A 22,298-nucleotide genomic window follows, 5' to 3' on the forward strand; every position below is an offset into this window, starting at 1 on the left:
TATGAGTATAGGCGCAGCCCTTTAAGCTCTGGGCATCACTGGTCCCTGAATTGCTGAAGAAAAAGCTATTTGGGAGCCATTTGTCCGGTCTCACCGTAATTTATACGGACCGGGGTGGGGCCCACACAGCAGGTGGGCATGGACTAAAGTTTTCAGTGCTGCGCGCGAAGGGATAAACCCACTAGCGATAGCCTTAAAGGGCTGCGCCTATACTCATAGAATCTGGGGTTACAGTACGTAACCAATGTTTTTTTTAAAGAACCTAAACTGGATTATTCTACAGGTGTTTAACAAAACCCTGTTTGTGATTTGTTAGTTAAAGAAAGTATGGAAGTTTAATTCTTCCAGAAAAAGTGTTAAAATCCTGTTAAAGATCTTCCATGTATGATACAATGATAAACTATTTTCTGATGCATAACTTTTCATTTGTAGTCCCGTCTTTTCTTTTGAACAAATAAGTTATTGTTCTCTGCATTGTGGTCAAATAAAAAATTTGACAGTTCGGTTGTTTTCGCGGTTTTTATTTTAAAGTCTGTAGATGGTAAATTATTTATTGTTCGTCCTGTCCTAATGCAAGTGGCGTCTTTTATGTCTGTGCACCACCTGTGTAAAATCTCCCAGTCCATTAAATCGAACGCAGCAATCTCCTTGGCAACCGTTCTGTTTTGGAGGTAAGCGCGCATGCGCTCTCGTGTAGTATATGTGAAATCTCTGGTCATAAGCGGTGTTTTCGAGCTGTACTGTGTTGTAATTCAGCAAAATAACATGAAACACAACTAGTTTCTCTCCCTTTGCTTTTAACTGAGGTATTTAGCAGCGAGCAGACAGACATTAAACGTAACGGTGCTTATTTTAAAGGCTGGCCGTTCACAAAAGCCTTGAGCTCCGAGGAGAGAGACGCAAAGCAAGAGCATTGAGGCTCCAGCATAGCAGAACAGTTCAGAAACAATTTGGAATGAGGGGAAAATAACTGTATTTATAAACAGATTAAGTCGTGTTGTAGACTGCCTATTGGTAGCGGATCTGATCTTCTTTGTGTGCTCGTGAGTTTTTGCAGCCGTAACTGGTTCTGGATGACGGCTTCATAGCAGACAACCGTTCTTCCCTCTTCCTGGTACTGCGTACCGGTGCAGAATCTTTTAGTGGTACGCAGTACTGGACCGTACCGGCTCACTTTCACCCCTGGTTATACCCCTACTTCGAGCATGTCATTTCCAGAAACCTGTTGGGTTTCTGGTTCAGTTTAAAATCAAGCTAAGGTCAGAGAAAAGCTCTGATCCCAGCAGCAGGTGATAATTTAAAAAAAAGGTAAGCCTTTGTGTGAGGAAATTCCCTGCTTTTCAATAAGCCTCTGAACATATCCGGTGGAGGGATAAGAAGTAATCTAGTGTCTCTCCTCACAGTTGGACTGACTGTAACCCCAACCGTCTGCCTGTGCCAATCTTGCCATTTTCTTCAGTCTCACTCATTTCTTTCCAACTCTTTTCCCACTGGCAATCTAGCCCACATTTTTTCCCTGGCATTTCATCATGAGCCTTCTCTCTGCAGCATGTCTCCCTTCCCTTCTATCCATTCAGCCTGCCTCTTCATTCCCGTCCACTTTTTCTTTCCTTCTGCCTACCTACCCGACCTCCCTCATGCTTCTGCCTCTCAGTAAGGAGCTTGTTAGCACCGTGGAAACAGCGCCTACAGCCCCCCTACCCTCCCACTGCTCCTTAGCGCCTGCTCTCTTAGTTTTGGTGGTGTGTACCTGCTGGTAACGATGAGAGAGGCAGAATTGCTGTTTGATTAATTTCTCTGCTGCTTCCTTAGGAGGTAACTTTGGAAAGGTTGGACAAACGGGGTGCGAACATGTCGGACTACTTATTTCTCACCTTCTGCTCTGGATAAGATCTTTCAGCAGAAGCTAATTTATTCACGGGAATAAATGGATATGTGGAGAATCTTTTGTTTTTCTTTTTAAATGAACAGAGAACTTAAGGAGTTATCTACAGTGTACAAATCTTTACACTTGGATGTTTTCACATTTTGTGGATTTTATTGGAATTTCAAAACAACAGACAAAACAATAGTAGTTTTGTCTATCATTTCTCCCTTAAAATTAGTGAGTAATTGGAAAGTAAAAGCAGAAATTCATAGTTTTTTAGCTTATTTAAAAATAAAAATCCAACAAGTGTGGCATGCATTTATCCAATCCCTCTGAGTCAGTACGTAGAAATAACAGTCTGGATGGAGAGAGTCTGTCACATCAATTTTCAAGTCCTGCCACAGAAGCCCAATTGGATTTAGGTCTGGACTTTGACTGGGCCATTCTGAAAAATGAATATGCTTTGATCTGGACCGGCCCACTGTGGCTCTGGCTGTATATTTAGGGTAGTTGTCCTGCTGGAAGGTGAACCTCCGCCACAGTCTCGGTTCATCTTCCCATCAACGTTGGACCAGCTTCCATGTTACTGCTGGAAAAACAACATCCTTACAGCATGATGTTGTCGCCACCAAGTTTCATCGTTGGGAGGATGTGTCCAGGGTGACATGGAGTGTTAGTTTTCAGATATCTTTTTTTTTTTTTATTCAGAGTTTTAAAACCTTTTATCCTCACAAATATCAAACGTCACTGGATTCTTTTTATTCCCCGACTACAATATTTATTTATTTAATATTATTTCTTGAAGTAGTGTGATGTAGTTATACTGTAAGTAATACTGGCCAATACACTGACCCGCTTAAATATTCTTCCAGAACTGCCCTGTATCTAGCACCACAGAATGCTGAAGAAAAGCATTCTCACAGCATGATGCTGCCCCCACTATGTTTCCTGGTCAGGATGGTGTGTTCACATACTGATGTCATTTAAACAGTGTTCTGCATTTGGGCCATATGCGTCTTATTAGCTTCATTTCAACAACAGCTTCTTTCTTTCCACCCTACCATACAGACCAGATTTATGGAGTGCTAATCAAATTGACTTGATTAACTGATCATAAGCCAGTGTCCAACTAAAGGTGCAGCTCAGTAAATAAGAATACTATGAAAGAGTTAATCGATTTTTGGAATTATGAAACCTACATTATATAGAGAGTGTGACTTTAGCAGCAGGAGTTTTGGCAGATAACTGATATGACGCATACATGTGGGTGTTGACTCAATGCCAAGATGGAAAGACATCAGCAATGACCTTACAGAAGCATCAGTGAGAAGGGTTGGGAGATCATTTTCAAGACCAGACGGCGTATTCTCAAATGGACAACATTTAAAACAGCTTCCAATCTTCCCAAGAGATGATGTTCTACAAGATAAGCAACGGTTGAAGCAAAAATCAGGGCAGGCAACCAATGAAGCAATTTTCTATGAAACAAATTTTAAAAATCCTCCACAACTTTGTGAGACACTGATAACTTCAGAAAGAAGCTATTCACAAGCTGCTGAATCATTCGTTATATTTGTTTTTCCACAAACAGATAATTGAGAAATATTTTTTGTTCATCTCATTTTAACAGAATTCCATTTTCTTATTTATTTTTATTTATTTATTATCAGCCCATTGTGTGCACCCCTACATTCATTTTAAAACTGGACTTCTTTACAATAGCGTACAAGGAGCTCTAAACCAACACCAACCTGACTTTAAAGCAAGACTGGCCATATTATCGTTTCTTTTTCTGAATATCTTGTTTGCTCACCAAATTATACTTAGAATATGAATCCAAAGTATACTTATGATTATATTCATATTATTCTTCTGGTGCATAAAATACTATTGTTAATAGAAAGTGTCCTTTTTCTTTACTAGGATTTTGAGTGAAGCCTAAAGTGACATGTTTGGCAGTTTCTGAAGCAGTCTGAGTTGGAAACAGGCTAAAGGAGAAGTAATTTAATGATGAATCCCATCTCATCCCATCATTTAATTTTTATCATTTCCTATGATAAAAAGGTACATTATGGACCCTTAAGCTAGTCCTGCTTAGCTTTAACAAAGGCAACAGTTACAGCACACAAGCTTTTTCTTGTGTATTTTAAACAGGAAAGGGACTATTGTCAGAAGAAAAAAATGAAATACTTGACCCTTACCTTTAATAATTTAGGTGTGCTATGACTTTTTTCTGTTATGAAATATTAAACAACACAACTGTGACCTGGGGTTTGTTACAAAGCAATGTTTTCTTTGTTTAGAGGAGCTGCATGCCACATCCCAAGCTGAGACATTCCCTCACAAATGACTTTGACTTTGTTGCTGCATCCCCATCTGGACTTTCACCCTGAAGGAACAGAAGCAACTTTCACTTTCATCTGTCACATGAAGAAGATGGCAGAGCTGTGACTGATCATAGCAGACGGAAAGATGATGGGTTGGACAGATGATCTGAAGATTCTCCTGCTGTATAAGATTCTCCGAAGCACAACTCCAGAGCTCTGAAGGCATCGCCACAGATCAGGTCAAGACGGTCGGGTGGTGGGGGGCTTATGGATGTGCTACGTCTATTGTAGCACATGGCTGTGTGTGGAGAAGGCAGCCTGCGGGCTAAATAAGGCTCTGGCACCATTATCTAGTAAACTGGGATGCAGCTCAAGACCACAGTCCTTATAAGGCTGCATTTGGCTCAGTGGATGTCCCTTGCTCTGTGTTGTGTTTGTGTGCATGTGTGAGTGCGTATGGGCTAGTGTTTTATTTATGGCGGGTTGGCCACTCTCATTGTGTCAGGACCAGGTAATTATAGCAGCAGCATAAAAACATGATCACATCCCAGCAAACAAGCATGCAGAGACCCATACAAACACCTTCCACCTGACCTAATGTCTCCCATAAAACATCAGCCTTGTCAAATATTTACTGCAACACTGGCTGAGATAGGCTCGTTTGGTTTCATTTCCACTTCTGAGTAGCTTCAGAGACTGATGGCAACTTTTAAATGCTGCTCATCCATCATGAAAAGACCCAGTATTAGGGCACTGCCTTAAGGGAGCTTATTAGGGACTAAAAATTAATTGCCAATTAAGATGTTGCTAATTGTGGTAAGCAAAGAAGCATTTTTGCAAAGAAACCCAGGGGCACCAATATTGCTTTTTACACCATCAATTAATGTACGATCATTAAATCAGTTTTCAAACTCGGTCGGAAAGGATTTCTTTTTTTCTGTTTTCTTTTAATTGAGTAACAAGGGTTAAGGGCACAGTCATAGGGGAAATAGTTAATACAATAAAATACTCCACAAAATGATAAACTGCAAAAAGCTTTGCAAATGTTTTCAATATTATCACTGTGCCAATCCCATGACTGCTTGGAAGAGGGTGTATGTTCAAACTAATTGGGAAAAAAACATTGGGTTAACCCAAATAAGTAGATAACATATCGAGAGTGACGTGCCTCATTTGTCACCACTAAAACACAAGGGAAGTCTTGCACTGAAATGCACAGAGATCACAGGTCTTGTTGTGGGTTCTCTTAGAAGGGGTAGGTTTGAAAACACAAAAGCGCCAAGAAGGATCTCTCTGGACAGAGGATTGTACAGAGCCGGAGGACGGCCAGATGCCACCAGTTTGGGTTGTTTGATGAGCATTACACACCTCTGATGTGTGTTGCTGACGTTTTCATTTCAGCTTCTGTTTATTATAATTGTATCAGAGATTGGGATTCAAACAAATACCTGGGACTTGCCTCAGCATCCTTGTCAAAATACTGGAGACTTTATTTAAAAAAACAAAATCCGCTTCATTACTTCACTCAGACTTGCACTCTAAAGACTCAGGACTTGACTAAAAGGCTCCAGCTCTAAAGACTCAAGACTTTCACTCCATTCTCAGCTCTAAAGACTAAAGAACCCGCCTCAGCTTGCGCTGTAAACCAGACTTGACTCTGACTCGTCTTAAAGAATATTGAGACTTGACTGAAAAATGTCTTAAACTTCAGATTTGACTCAGACACTTCTGAGACATTTTTGTACCGTTTTGTGTATAGAGTCAGCCATGTCTGAGGGACCGTTAAATTTGATCACGTGTGTTTGTTTCTGTAAAACTAAACCTATTTGTGCAAATCTCATGTGGGAAATTGTTTTGTGACCATTAAAGCTTCCTCTTGTGAGTAATTTGAGAAAAATGTTTTTAAAAATGGCCTTTGCTCTTTTCATACCGGTCCACTCGGTATACTTAAGGGGTTAAAAGACTTTGGACTTGTGCGCCAAAGACTAAATACTTGCTTGTGCTCTTAAGACTTAAGGCCTAATTTGGACTTTATGCTCTAAAGTCTCAAGACTCATCTTAGATTTAATTTCTGAAACTCCCATCTCAACTTAGACTTATGCTCTACTGACTTGACTTTAACATATCCATAAAAAGACTTGTAATCACCCTCAAATTGTCAATACTTATTTTGGACTTTAGGTCTGGGACTCAAGTCTCTTGAACAGTCTTTATCTCATAATTAGAAATAAAAGTAAGACAGAAAGATAAATGGCCTCCACTTGTATAGCGCTTTATCAAGACCCCAGAGACCCCAAAGCGCTTTACATTACAATCAGCCATTCATTAATTCATACACACATTCACACACTGACACTGGTAGACTATATTGTAACCACAGCTGGCCGGCGGCAGACTGACAGAAGTAAGGCTGCCATACAATCGTTGCCACCTAGCCCTCTGACCACCATCAGTAGGCAAGTCGGGTGAAGTGTCTTGGTCAAGGACAAGACGACTGTAAACAAATTACTTCAAATAATTTCGAAGTCATTGATGAAATCTCAAACTCCAGAGGAAAAATTCTGGTGTGCCCTAAGATTGTTCTTCAGTATCAAACCATATGAAACCAGAGAACTGAGATTTGACGTTAATAGTTAAAAACCTATTTTCACTTTTTTCTTTAAACATATACTCTGAAAAGTCAATTTATGAGTTAAAGGAAATGTTTTTGAACAAAGAATTGTTGCATTTTCTTGTGTTAAACTGAGTACGAAACAGTACATGATTTAAAATCGTAACCTACAGAAAATCAGTGTTTTAGACAGTCATTGAAGACACAAAACTTGATTTGTACATATAAGAGGAATAACTTCGATCTCTAGATTACATCAAACTTCTCCATCACCATCTGAAACTATGATAAATTATCACTACCGTGCATTCCACCAAATAGCTAACAAGGCATGACTATCTGGTACGATTCTACAAGTGATCTGCTGAAAGTGAGTTTGGGCCAAGAAAGGCCAGAAATGAATAACTTAGAAGTGTGAAAACTACTGTTGAGGTAAAATAATGCTATCACTGATATTCTTGCGGCCTCAACCTCACCCAGTCCGGATGTCGTGAGAAAGAACAGATGAAGAGCAGGAAATTAAGATTAACATAATTCGGAAGAAAATAAGTCCAATGATTTCCAATGCAAAATGAATACATACAGAATAACACAAAGAAAGAAAATTACGTAAGGCCTTACGGAGAGATCGCAGGTTTCAGCAAAGCATGGCTGTCTCTACCCAGATGTCTGACTCATCAAAGTTGCCAGAACATCTTTATACCATCTACTTCAAAGATTACCAACTGTGCCTCCCCCTTATGCAGTCTGGCGCTGTAAATCAGACAAGCTCCCTTGTGGTATCTATACAGGTCCTTCTCAAAATATTAGCATATTGTGATAAAGTTCATTATTTTCCATAATGTCATGATGAAAATTTAACATTCATATATTTTAGATTCATTGCACACTAACTGAAATATTTCAGGTCTTTTATTGTCTTAATACGGATGATTTTGGCATACAGCTCATGAAAACCCAAAATTCCTATCTCACAAAATTAGCATATTTCATCCGACCAATAAAATAAAAGTGTTTTTAATACAAAAAACGTCAACCTTCAAATAATCATGTACAGTTATGCACTCAATACTTGGTCGGGAATCCTTTTGCAGAAATGACTGCTTCAATGCGGCGTGGCATGGAGGCAATCAGCCTGTGGCACTGCTGAGGTCTTATGGAGGCCCAGGATGCTTCGATAGCGGCCTTTAGCTCATCCAGAGTGTTGGGTCTTGAGTCTCTCAACGTTCTCTTCACAATATCCCACAGATTCTCTATGGGGTTCAGGTCAGGAGAGTTGGCAGGCCAATTGAGCACAGTGATACCATGGTCAGTAAACCATTTACCAGTGGTTTTGGCACTGTGAGCAGGTGCCAGGTCGTGCTGAAAAATGAAATCTTCATCTCCATAAAGCTTTTCAGCAGATGGAAGCATGAAGTGCTCCAAAATCTCCTGATAGCTAGCTGCATTGACCCTGCCCTTGATAAAACACAGTGGACCAACACCAGCAGCTGACACGGCACCCCAGACCATCACTGACTGTGGGTACTTGACACTGGACTTCTGGCATTTTGGCATTTCCTTCTCCCCAGTCTTCCTCCAGACTCTGGCACCTTGATTTCCGAATGACATGCAGAATTTGCTTTCATCCGAAAAAAGTACTTTGGACCACTCAGCAACAGTCCAGTTCTGCTTCTCTGTAGCCCAGGTCAGGCGCTTCTGCCGCTGTTTCTGGTTCAAAAGTGGCTTGACCTGGGGAATGTGGCACCTGTAGCCCATTTCCTGCACACGCCTGTGCACGGTGGCTCTGGATGTTTCTACTCCAGACTCAGTCCACTGCTTCCGCAGGTCCCCCAAGGTCTGGAATCGGCCCTTCTCCACAATCTTCCTCAGGGTCCGGTCACCTCTTCTCGTTGTGCAGCGTTTTCTGCCACACCTTTTCCTTCCCACAGACTTCCCACTGAGGTGCCTTGATACAGCACTCTGGGAACAGCCTATTCATTCAGAAATTTCTTTCTGTGTCTTACCCTCTTGCTTGAGGGTGTCAATAGTGGCCTTCTGGACAGCAGTCAGGTCGGCAGTCTTACCCATGATTGGGGTTTTGAGTGATGAACCAGGCTGGGAGTTTTAAAGGCCTCAGGAATCTTTTGCAGGTGTTTAGAGTTAACTCGTTGATTCAGATGATTAGGTTCATAGCTCGTTTAGAGACCCTTTTAATTATATGCTAATTTTGTGAGATAGGAATTTTGGGTTTTCATGAACTGTATGCCAAAATCATCCGTATTAAGACAATAACAGACCTGAAATATTTCAGTTAGTGTGCAATGAATCTAAAATATATGAATGTTAAATTTTCATCATGACATTATGGAAAATAATGAACTTTATCACAATATGCTAATATTTTGAGAAGGACCTGTACCATGCCCAAAAGTCAACATTTATTGCTTTATTGTCCATACAACCAGCATTTACTGCTTGCTGTTGTTGAGAACTTCCTAACCTCTGTTTCACCCTTGTTCCATCCTGACTCCTCCTGTGATCTGTGATTCCTCTCCTTAAGGCTCACTCATGTTAAATCTCAGTTTAATGTTCCCACATGCAAACTAAACCCATATATGAAACTAAATGATTTTAATTCTCAACACTACTAAACAATGAGATTGCACAGGTAGAAATACTGTAGTCTACTTGAGTCATTTGTTGACTTATGGACAAACAGCACCATCCAAACAATGAAAAGAGATCGAGGAAATGACCCTGGGGGTTTACCAGAGACTTGGATGGGACAGAACAGTGCCGTCACCACATGCAAAATGTATGAGGGGCATTATTGCAAACGTCTAAGGACCCATTATGGTAACAGAGAAGTTGATATTGTCAAACAGCATTAGTGAGGAAAACATAGAACCTGTGGCTAAATTAATATCAGATAAATACAGAATGCCTTCAGCGTCGTCCATCAGGGACAAAGTACTACCCCTTACACCTCCCCCTGCTTCTGCATTCATATTTCATGATTAAAGATGCCTCTGCTGCCGCCTGTCAGACAAGGTGTTATGGTGAAGCACCGGAGTGTGTACACACAGATGACATCCAGTATAAGTCATTCTAACTCTTGTCCTCACTGGACCCTGCCACCATGGAGGTGGAAAAGCTTTCTAAAGAAACAAACACCGGAAAGTTGTTGAACACTTGAGATGTTTCTCCTCTGGCAGAGGGTGGGGATTAATGCTGGGCCAATTATTTGGCAGGAAGTAAGTGTAGTGATAACAAACACCTGTCACTCTTCTAAACAAGAGTCCATTTTCCCCGATAAAAGGCTTGATTTAATCTGATTATTTTATTGCTTTCTTAACATTTTTGCTTTGCTTCTGCAAAATTCACATCCACTTTTACTCAAAGATTCATCTAGCTTATTGTTTCTCTGAAACCCACCTCCTGCTTCAAACAAACCTACACTGAATGTAGCTACAACACAAAACAAACCTAATCTTTAACTCCCAACTAAAGGTATAACCTTTAAAAAATGTAATATGAGCACAAAACATCCTCGCTTTGTAGGTTTTTCACATTTTCTCTCACACACACGGACGCCGACTCCTCGAACAGAGCGGTGAGGTTACGTAACCTAGCAACAACCTATCAGACTCTACAGGTTGTGCACACGGGGAGGAGAGGACACAAACAATAAACAGAAGTGGAAATGACAGTGTCCTTTAGTACACCTTGTGTGGCTGCTGTAGCTGCAGCAGCTGATGACTGGAAGGAAAGAACAGCAGGAAACACAGAATAACAAGCAATCAACTTCATGCCTCAAACTGGGTGGGTTTTACAAGATTGTTTGTTGTTTTTGATGTTGTGCAAAAAAGGTTGAATATATTTCTCCATGCAGAACATAATCTCAATACATAAAAAAAAAATCAAGTGCAGATACATCCACAATATTGGATTAACCTACAAATATTGGACATATGAAACAAACTAATCACAGCTTGCCTTTTAATTGTTTCCTAAAGCAGATAAGAAATTTTAAAAGGTAGGTTTCTGATTGAAAAACTTTAGGTCTCTCTAAAACGCAAAGGTACTACCATATATGGATACTGACATTGCAAAGTTAGTAGTTGAGCACGACTGTGTGTTCAGTAAAAATCTGATTTTTACAGAAAGGTTTGGTCTTTTCTAACCTAATTACCTTCTTCTGCATGTTGTGTCCCCTGCCACATTCAGGGCACACTTAGAACAAAATGCTTCTCCTCTTGCCACTCTTCCATAAAGGTCAGGCCAGAGTGCACAACCTATAGTTTTCATGTGAACAGATTCTCCCACCTGAGCTTTGGATCTGTGTAGCTCCTCCAGATTAACCATGGGTCTTTGGACTTCTATTCGAATTAATGTTCTGGCAAGTCTGCTTTGGACTAAAGGTCGCTGGATGTCTGTGGTCTTACTTCCAATGTAATTCAAATGAAAGAATGTGGTTGATAAAAGATGAATTTTATTTTGACAGTGAAAATGTAGCCCCCAAAATTTAAAAATGGTCACCATCTGCACCATCCATCTATGCTGGCAGGCCAACTTTGTACCCTTCTTAAATTGTAGTCAGGAGGGCCACACAAAATCCCTCCAACGGCCACAAGTGGCCACAGTGCCGCACTTTGGACACCGCTGGTTTACGTGGATGCCCGTTTCTTGGCAGAATTGCTCATGACCGTGCTCTGAGATGTTTAAAGCTTTGAATAATGTTTTATAGCCTGTTAAGTGTAAGACTGCTTTGTGTTGGTCTATCACATAGGTTCCGACGGAAAACATTACGCTTTGTGTCCTTAGAGCGACAAAATGTGGAACATTTGAAAGAACACTTTACAAGCCACTCTATCTCTGCAGTTGTAGAAAAGCACTGAGTGTTTTACATCTCAGTGATATGCAAAAAGATTTGCCATCAGAGCTACACATGGCTGTTCTGTCTACAGATATCTGCAGGTTTGTTGACATGCCTTCTGACGCAGCGTGTATAAAAGCCACCTGGAGACGTCATCCACACTGGAGAAGCTGCAGAGTCAGAGAAACTATGGATGACCTGCTGCCAAGATGATCGAATTTCAGAGCGCCTTGCTGGCCGTTGTAGATTCTAGATAAAGAATAAAAATCAGGCCGAGGACAGAGAAGCTATGGACAGGCCCGGCGTGGGATCTGTCGTGGCCCATTAAGTGGACAGGCAGTCCTGTTGGAGCCCAGTTATCCGTCTGATTCTGAAAGCCACCCAGCAGAGAGGCGGGAAAGGGTGAGAAGCGCTGCTCCGAGGCAGGAAAATCGGTGAAAAAAAGCTTTTCATCAGTCCCGTAAGCTTGTAATAAAGTTCAAACATCATCTCTGTGATCAACCTAACTTAATTTTAATGAATTCACTATTTACATTAGATTGGGTTTAATTGTATTACCACAATCAGAGTTCTCTTTGAATCCACTGACGATCCAGTCGTTTTCACTGATCATTTTAAAGAGCTCCACATTCAAAGTTTCAAACCTCTCCAGGAGGTTTTACAGCAGACTGTAGAAACACACCCACATGCTCCCAAAAATAAGAAATAAATCAATGCTACATGAAAGCAGCTAATTACAGCCTGAGACTTGATGCATTAACAAGCCTAAATGAAGCATTAATCTAACAGAATACTGTTAACAGGTTGGATTTTAATGTGGAATTTCTGAAGGCTTATTTACACGTAAGCCTACCAAATAGTCTTCAGGTCTCCGGAGCTCAAATGCACGTGTCAGTGTTAATGATCATTCGAAAGACAGTATAATCATTACCATGGCACTGCTCAGTGGGAGTGACAGCACAAAACCCCAAAGAGCTGCCAGTGTTGAAAGCTGCACTCATACATAAAACATTTCCTCATCAGGAGAAAGAGTTTATCATTAATCATAGAAAGAGCTGATGTTGTTTAGTGTTGCATCTCAGTGACTTGCAAGTCTGAATATTGGAACAAAGGCAAAATGACATTCGGCCTCGTCCACACTGCAGGCAAATGTGGCCCAAATCTGATTTTTTTGGGGTCAAGTGATCTGGCCCATATCTGCCTTTTTAAGCCACATTCATAAGTGGTCCTGAATCCGACTCGTATCTGATCTTTTGGAAAGTGACTTTAATCACAACTTTGTGCTGACCAGCCGGAAACGGTAGCAGTTAGCAAAACAGACGGGGAAAGCACATTAATAAACAGAGATAAAACTTTATTCAAGCCTAATTGAAAGGCTGATAGGAACCGTCTGGATACGGGACGTAGTTTATATTGTAAAATTCGTATACAACCGTTCAAACAGAAGACTTTAAAATGCTATCGAGGTTACCGAGCATGTGATGATCTGCCTCTGCTGCAGTCCGATACACTGGATTGCATCAAGTCTTCTGCCTGTGGAGTTGAGAGGAGAGGCGCTGACATATATGATTAAAAGTTCCCCTCGACATGATAAAGTTCTGAATAAACTCGGTCTCTGTAAAGTTGGTAACACCCCTGCCCCAGCATTGCTGGCTGTGTCTCCGCATCCAAACAGTCTGTTGTGCTAAAATGGCAGTTTCCCACACAGCACCGGCTGACAATAAATGGCTTATGATGTGGACTTAAACCATAACACCTATTTCTCTGTTTACTGTTGTGCTGCGCTTGACGACCCACTTATTGAAGTTAATATTGTCAGTTTGGAGCCGCAACATTTAAGTAATAGGAACAACAACCAAAAAAAAAATAAATTGGATTTGAGCTTTAGGACCTCCAGTGGGAACGCAGTTTCAGCATGACGACCACACAGATGCCTCTTCAGCTGAACTCTGTAAAGAACTTCGGTTCATCGCAGAACCAACCTGACCTGATACGTAAAAGTAATCACCCCCTTGTTAAATAATTTATCCATGTTCAATTTTACAAGCCACACCTAAGTCCGATTATGTACATGAATAATATTAATTAAAAAAAACTTTAAACAGAACCTGTCTGGCAATTTGAAGTAGGCTGGAAGATCTCAATAAGCAACACACCTAACCCTGATCTACAGAAATTCCAGAACAGATTTGAAGCAAAGCAACTGAGATCAGTCTGGAAAGGGTTACAAAGCCATTTATTTGTAAAGCTTTGGAACCTAAGTGAAGACCTGGAACAGTGGATAAACTCCAAGAGGACATCGACATCTCATCTAAGAGATCACTGAAGAACCCAATACAACATCTAAAGCACTGCAGGCTTCACTTGCCTGGGTTTAAGTCAAAGTTCATTACTCAACAATAAGAAGGGACTGAACATTCATAGTTCCAAGGTGAAAACCACTGCCGACTTCTTCTTGATGGTCCTGGACCTTTGGGGAAAATATTCTGTGGTCTGAAGAGACAGAAGTGGAACATTTTGTAGCTGTGCATCTTGTTGAAACTAACAACATCTCGGAAAACTATCATACTGATAGTCAAACACGGTGGTGGTAGTGTGATGGTCTGAGGCTGCTTTGGGTCTTAAGGACCTGGACTGGTTGCCATAATTGATAGAACCATGAATTCTGCTCTGCACCAGGGTGTCCATCCAGCAGTTTGTGATCTTTGGCTCAAGTGCAGTGGGCTATGCAGTGGAACCACAAGTGCAAACTGGCTCAAAGACACAAAATTAAGGTTTTGGAGTGGCCCAGTCAAAGTCCATGCTTACTCACTTCACGACTGAAATTGTTTTTGGCTATTAGTGTCTGATAATAAAATGTGCTCGCTGATCTGAAATATTTAAGAGCGAGAGCCAAACACACAAAACATGTAAGGGAGCAAATACTTTTCCACAGCACTAGGCCCCCATCTTCATATTCTCTCACGGTTAAGATAACGCCATCACAAAGACACTTCAAAGTAAAAGCATTTTTTTTCCGGTCTTTCAAAATTTTAACATTCTCTGTCACTGCTGCGCTGCATTGCTCCCTCTTCATTTTAGAATTTCTAATGTTCCTTACAACATGTGTATCATTTAACATTTTAAATGCAAATTCACTACAAGGAGTGCTTTAAATCTTGCGAATGTCCTTTGGGCTACTCCCTTATGCAGGCGTTGTAACAACAAGTCAGTACAACTTACACACAGACTTGAACCCGAATGAAAACAAGGACATACCCGCTACACCACGAAGGGGATAAATTCTCCGGCACACAACAAGAAAAGGCTTTGCACCCGTTATTTGACAATACATAGTAAAGGGAACGGACAATATAAACATGCGGTTCTCCAAACTAAAAGCCCTTCCGGTTTATTTTATTCCAAAAAGTTACATTATCAGGTACTAGCCCCTTTCAACTATAAATATTTCAGCATAAATGCATATTTAGATTTCTGGCGAGGTAAATGTAATGCCTTATTTTACTAACATTTGGCAGCAGTTCATAACAATTAAACATACGTGTCAAAGCAACGCTACTGATAACCTAGACGGCATTTAAAAAAAATTGAGAAATGTTCTTCTTCCCGGATTAGAGATTTGTGACTAGGTGGTTAGTTTAATGACGTTTGGCTCATGAGAAACTTTCCTCCACCATTAGAATTCGTATCCTACAAGTTTAAAAAAAATAGATATATTTTCCAAAGAAGAGTAAAAGCTGTCCGCATGTTGCCTGACTGAAATCTAATCACCACCTTAGGGACGCTTTAAAAAGAACCGTGGATCAGCAGAACACCTCCAGCAAAAGGCAGAGAAAAAAAAAAAAAAAAAAAGCATCTCTTCGTCCATCTATACTTCCATCTCTCCAAAGATTAGTAAAACACAAGTTATTTACAACACCGAGGAGGATTCAGTCCACACAAAAACCTGCCAAACTCTGGAAAAAGCAAAGGTTTGAATCTCAGTGTTCACTTCTGGTGCTCTGAGTTCCCGTTGTGAGGTTTGGGATTTTGATGAAGTAAATCTTTCAAACGAGTAAGAACTCACCGTCCAACAATCTGACATGCCTCAACCTAAATGCCGAGACAAACATATTCACCATGAATCGTTGTGTTTCCCTTAACTGTGAATGAGCTCTTTTTTTCACCACAGACAGTCATCCCTCACTTCATACATTTTTCCTCCTTTCAGAACATGTTCTTTTTATACTGAAATACTGCCACAGATTCACAGATTCAGCTAATCATAAAAAACGATTACAGAAAAAGGGAAAAACCATTTACTTTGTAGTTTGTTAAATCTAAGAAAGTATTCTAGAAATGTAGCAAGCTATATGGCCTGCGGCTGCTCTCCATGCTTCTCCACATCCAGACACAAAGCTCTTATTTCTTATCCATAGCAACAAAACTGAGTTGTGCGTTGATTCCTTCTGAGTCCCTACCTCATGCCTTCTGTGGACTTGTTCTGATAGTTGCAGTACAGCTGCGGCGTTCCCAGCATTGCCTCGGTGAACACTGCCAGAAAGCCTAGGGTCTCCACGAACAGTGCAGAGTCCAGGAGGAGGTAGGTGATGTAGGCTGCCACCAGCGTGAAGGCCAGCACGCACTGAACGTAGTCCATGAAGCGACTCCATGACCAGAAGTAGGTCCAGTCCAAGTCTAAACAACAGGCACAGAGTCAGAAAATGGAAAGTGAGATCAAAATAATCTGGATTTCCTATAAAAGGTACATTTGGTGCTGATGGCAGTGTTTATGCAGGGTTAAGCAAGGTTAGGTATCAAAATCTTTTGACTAATGTTATCTGTGTTATGACCTTAGAAAAAATATTTAAAGTGATTACTGATGTTATTATTTGATCTGTGAACCGGAGTTATCATCTACATGTAAATTGGCAGTCTTAAAACTAAACAAGGGAGGAAGAGGAACAGTATTATTTAGCCCAGCAAAGAAAAAAATCAGTAGCAGAAGATGGTTTGACAGAGTGAGGTCTCATATGTCCTAATGTGGGCACTGTTCCAGCCATAAGTGAAGAGAGAACTGAGCCAAAAAGCAAAGCTTTTAATTTCCTGGTCTATCCGACCCTTGCCCATGGTTATGAGATGTGCATCATGACCAAAAGAACAAAATTCCAGATACAAGTGGCTGAAATAAGCTTCTTCTCCTTGGAGAGATGTCTAGGTCTCCACCCAGAACCTGTTGCAGAGGAAGAGTAAATGAATGGATGAATGGATTTCTGTTTCTTCATTCCTACTTTGTTTTTCTAGTGATTACAGTGAATATTGTTCTATAAGTAACGGATGTTACCATTACACCTGACTTCACTATTTTCTTGCTTAATGAAAGTCGTGTTTCTAGCCCTGATCTAGTAGTCGTATGTCGTACTCTTTATATGTCCTCATGTTCTAGCTCCCTACATTTCACCCTCTGCTCCACATTCCAATCAGTTACCTTTTTGCCTTTATTTGTCTCACCCATTAGAGATGTTCCATGACTTTAGCTGCCATTTGTTCACTGGTTTCTTTTGGCAATAACACTACAACTCTTTAATTGGCTGTTAACACAAATAGTGAATTACCAAATCACATGGCAGCAACTTATTGCATTAAGGCATTTAGATGTGGTGAAGAAGATCGCTGAATTCAAACTGAGCATCAGAGTGTGGAAGACAGGGGAGTTAGGTGGCTTTGAACATGGGATCGTTTTTGGCGCTTGATGCGCTTGTCTGAGTGTTTTAAAACTGCAGATCTACTCACATTTTAACACAACACTTTCTCAGGTTTACAAAGAAGCAACTACTTTCTTTGGATGAACATGGACGTTGCTTGCTTTCTTCTCAGCTAGTAAATAAGGAGTTTGTTGAAAACTGAGTTTGTTGTACAATGGCTGGACAGGAATTAAAATGATTGCCATCTCCAATCTGGCCACTAGATGTCACACTAGAAGAGACACTATTCCTTTAAAATTAATGCTATTGTGTGTGGAGGGATTTGTTCATTTCATATATACTTTTGCTCTGTGTTGCAAATATATTGACACATGTACCTTGGTTTAAGGAAGTAAAGACCAATGTAAAGTATTGCAGTTGGAGGAGTTAGCTACATTAGAAGGTTTGTGTTACTTGTCAGGCTGGTAGGTTAATAATGAGACACATACACTGTTGGTGTAAAAGCAAGCAATTTAATCAGATGAAAGCTCCTTCCTGTTTCCCATTTTCCTGTTAAGTTGTTACCCAATTTCACACGTGAGCTGAGAATCTTTACACCACTCCCACCATCCTCTTTTTATATTCATTCTCTTTACATGAAAGCAGACATGCTTCACGTCTGAGGATGGAAAAGGCTGTCATTATCTAACTGAGAGGCAATAAGAATAACCCTGAAAATTTAATTACGGCTGTAAGCAAAACAGCACTTCTGCACTGATGTATTTTAAAGGAATTTGTAGAAGCTACAAACATAATACAGAAGAAGGACTTAATAAAGTTAAAATGATGTTTACCTTATCCAGTAAAGGAAACATCTGCAGAAACCACTCTGTGCAGGCTAACTGTATATGTCTTCAGAGAAATCCATTCAATAACATAACACAACAGAACAGCTGCTGTTGTTTGGCGTAACTTATCCACCAAAATAAAACGCCTCAACGGAACAAACCTATAAATCAAAACTTAATAGAATCAAATAAGAAAACCCCCAAAAATGTTTATGACATTTAAGAACATGATTGAATAAAATATTTTTCCTTTAGAGAATTATTGGTGAGTGATTCTGACATTTGGGTGACATTTCTAAATGAATACGCAAGGCCGCCATGCATGTGTGGAAGCTAAAGCGGCTTTCCAAAACAGAGCCAATCCAATTGTTCCTTTATGAAAGACAAGTCAAACAAATCCCATAAATGTAACCAAATAAATCTCAAGAAGCCATCCAAACCAGATCAGAGCCTTCTGTCACGCTTCCACATGCTATTCACAGAGCAAAATCTTACGGGTAAATGAAAAATGCAACATAAGGCAAACACAGAAGAAAAAAGGTCAGTTTTTTAATAGGTACACTGGGGATAGTAACTGTTCTAAACATCCTAATAATCTTCTGTGAGCTGTGTAATATCCACTGCTAACCAATGTTTATCCTGCAGGTACAGATGCTTAATGTGGTCGTGCAGCCATGTTTGCAGCAGAGCCAGAGAATGGCAGTGTAAGCCAGCTTATCATCATGCTGGTGCAGCCTGATAACAGTCCAACACAGTGGGACGCCATCATGGAGTCGTGTTTAGAGCCAATCTGGATGGTAAAGGCTTTATGAAAATCACACTAAGAAACGAGAACATGAGATACACATCATCTACGACCACTGAGTCAAACCATATTGTGGCACACAATTGGCATGCATACCATTAGTTATAGTGGTCACCAAAATATTGAGATGTTTGTGTAGTTTTGCTGTGCTAGCTAGCTAATGATGGATGTGGTTCATCCCTGGGAATATCACTCTGGATCTGAAATATAGTATTTAAGAAATATAGCTTTCTGAAAAAAAAAGTGGTCTCGTGGCACAACTTGCCCCCAGTGTGGGGTAAGTTGGGCCTTTGGAGAGAATGCATTGGGGTAAATTGTGCCATTGATTATTGACGCAAAACATTTATCTTTTTAATCCCAGTAACTGTAAAATCATATAAAACATATAAGACAAATTCAGTACAAAATTACTCATTTAAGGTTTTTTTAAAGTTACATAAAAAGCCAATTTTCTACAAGCCTATTGCACCACAAGAGTCCAAATATACACATTTTCAGAACAAAATGAAATTCATATAGACCAAATTGACTTTACAACTCTTGTTGTTGTGTAGTAGGGGAATAATTGTTGGTCCGCTCTGGCTGTACCACAAAGTTTTTGTTATGTGGGTAGTTTCTTATGCACATCTTCTGTAGGGATAACTCCATAATTTTCTTTGAAAGTCAGGCATGGCTTTCCCTCCACAGACCTATAACTACTTCGCTTAAGAAACTTTGCAATGATGTCGGCACCATCCACCTTCTCAACCAGCCCAACATAGTTGTAGGATTTGGTTTTGCCTGGAAAGTTCACAATGACAAAGTCCCCAGAAGACCTTATTTTTTTTCCATCAATCTTTTTCTTTTCCATGTAAGGTTCTAATGTCATGCTGCATATCTTCATCCGCCTTGCCACCGGACGAATGGAATTCCCCTTCTCCACCTCTTTCACTGCTCCGTCCATGTCCTCCAGTGAAGAGGAAGCCCTGCCTGTCTTCCTCTTGTAACTCTGTGGCATGTTGGTCTAGTCTATAACTGTTCAGACACTACAATCAAAAAACCTTGATCATAGAAATTTAATTTTGAAAGGCAAAAAACAGTTTTTTGAACCTGTGTTTACCTCTCACGCAACGAGGCTCTGAAATGGCTAACTCTTCAAAAATGTGTGGTCACATGACCATTTCTTCTATGGTTACCCAGAAACAGGGGTGGCACAACTTCCCCACTGGCACAAAACACCCCACTCTCCCCTAATACTGGATGCATTTTGTCAGAAAGTCAAAACATTAACTTCCATTCGCTTTGCCAACTTACTAGTTAGTAAGGACAGGCAGATACAAAACTTGCCATGAAAATGGATTTAAATGTGTTTGAATGACAATGCTAGCAATTCAGCTAAGCAACAAAAGAGTGTCAAATCTGTTTTTGTGTCCCCACCATGACAGTTTGTGTTAAGCTAAATTTGTTCTTGTTGCAAGCGAGTAGCCTTTTTTCAACCAGCTGACTTGTGGTATTCAGCACTATGTGGGGGAGAGACATTCATGTGTGCTTCATGCAGCCAGATGAAACTTCTCACTCTGGCACATTGTATGGCATCTCTTTAAAAAGGACTTCAAATCATAGGAAGGGTTTGATGGAAATTTTTTGTAGTTCTGAAACTTTAACTTTGTAAAACCTTTATATACCTTGATACCTTGCCTGGTTATAACTGTGATATTTCGTGGCTAAACAAACTCTGTCTTGCTTTGCATAATTCAATTGCTGTCATTATGGCATGACAGATCTAACCTATTATGATGAACCCAAGATGTAAACGTGAACGTTTTAAACATGACACCCTTTATCTATTTCTGAGACTTTTATTTTGAAGTACAAAAGGAAGTAGTTCTTCAATTACTGTTTTCTATAGTCACCTAATTCGGAAATTATTTGGTTTTGAGGACGCCTCCGCCATTTTTAAATAGTTTATCTGGATTTAGTATTTGGGTATGCTGTAGATACAAACAATGTGGAGTAGCTTTGAGAATACTGCTAACAGCTAAATTAGCATCCCAAACACGAACTGGACATTTTTACACTGAACAGAACATCTTTAAAACACAGCTTGAGATTTATGAAACCTTAATTCTGTTAGTGAAAACACAAAAAGGGAGAATTTCAATCTCTTTTGCCACCAGGGCCACCTTAAAATTAGGCAAGAAGAAACACCACAATATATGGACTTGAACAGGGGTGTCCAAAGTCAGTGTTCAAGGTCCTGCAAGTTTTAGTCTCCTTGCTTCAGCACACCTGATTTCTAGTGATGGCTGATTAACAGGCTTTTGCTGAACTGCAGTCACCACAATCAGGTGTGTTAAGGCAGGGAAACATCTAAAACATGCAGGACGCCAGTCGTCGAGGACCGACTTTGGAGAATATTCTATACCGATTACAAATTCTCTAAAACAGGGTTTAGAATTTGTAAAACCACGATCCATCTCATTAAAGTCAACTCAGTATTGTGTTTCGTGTCATGAGTAGAGTGCATCATTGCACCCCTACCAGATATAACGAGGAGATGTTTCTAATTATGTGGGGATATATATTAACAAAAGGTTTTTAGGAGATCATTTGCTCTACTTTCTAATTATGATATTTGCTCCTCCTTATGTGAGAACTAATTGCAGACCACAGAAGTTTTATCTGCAGAGCTTTTCTTTCTACTCCCCCACATTTAACTAATGAAAGGACATGGAGCTTGGAAAGAGCTACTCTATTATTGTATCCCATGCTGTAACTTTATCTGACAGTTCTGAAAAGCACCACACTCAATAAGGAAAAACAACCCCCAAAAAAAACAAAGCAGCCATTGGAAATCCTTGGGAGATATAAGGCAACCTATCAGTGTTGGGAACTGCGCTCAAGCTAAACTAAAAACCTTTGATTAAAACAGTGGGGGATTAATTCACACTGACCACTAAGTAATGTTTTTCAAAGTGGTTCACCACGCAATAAACCCTCTCTTGCTGTGAACCGGACTGTCCAGAGCAACACTCTTTTTCTTCTTTGGTCCCCATGCTGCTTGGTAGCTATGGCAGCCGTGTGTGGGGAAGAGACTGGAGCATTACAGTGGGTCAGCTTCAGGGTTTTGAAATCCCACACAGCTGTGGGACGTGTAGCAAGTTTGGGTCCGAGTTTGAGATTTCAGTTTCTTGTTTCTGAAAAATTCTCAGACGGCTTTTGGTTGGCTGAAATAATGGCTTCCTATCACTCAAGAGAAAATGTAAGAGGAGACAGAAGATTATTTTGAAACTGTTAGAACAGCTTGAATGAGTACAACTCCTGTGTGTTATATTCCTAA

The 22,298-nt window shown here is 40.2% G+C and overlaps 1 protein-coding gene across 3 annotated transcripts in view; it reads right to left on the minus strand.

The window, feature by feature from the left end:
* The window catches only part of LOC124879014 (solute carrier family 66 member 2), a 49,139-nt gene that overhangs the window by 17,098 nt on the left and 9,743 nt on the right, over positions 1-22,298 (minus strand). For all 3 annotated transcript variants that reach the window (XR_007040931.1, XM_047383269.1, XM_047383270.1), the window contains one exon: positions 16,124-16,340. Coding sequence is in view for 2 of the 3 variants with exons in the window: in XM_047383269.1 (XP_047239225.1) it covers positions 16,124-16,340 (217 nt within the window). In the remaining variant the exon portion in view is untranslated. The remainder of the gene's footprint in view (positions 1-16,123; positions 16,341-22,298) is intronic.

Source organism: Girardinichthys multiradiatus, chromosome 13, assembly GCF_021462225.1.
Source record: "Girardinichthys multiradiatus isolate DD_20200921_A chromosome 13, DD_fGirMul_XY1, whole genome shotgun sequence".
Lineage (NCBI taxonomy): Eukaryota > Metazoa > Chordata > Actinopteri > Cyprinodontiformes > Goodeidae > Girardinichthys > Girardinichthys multiradiatus.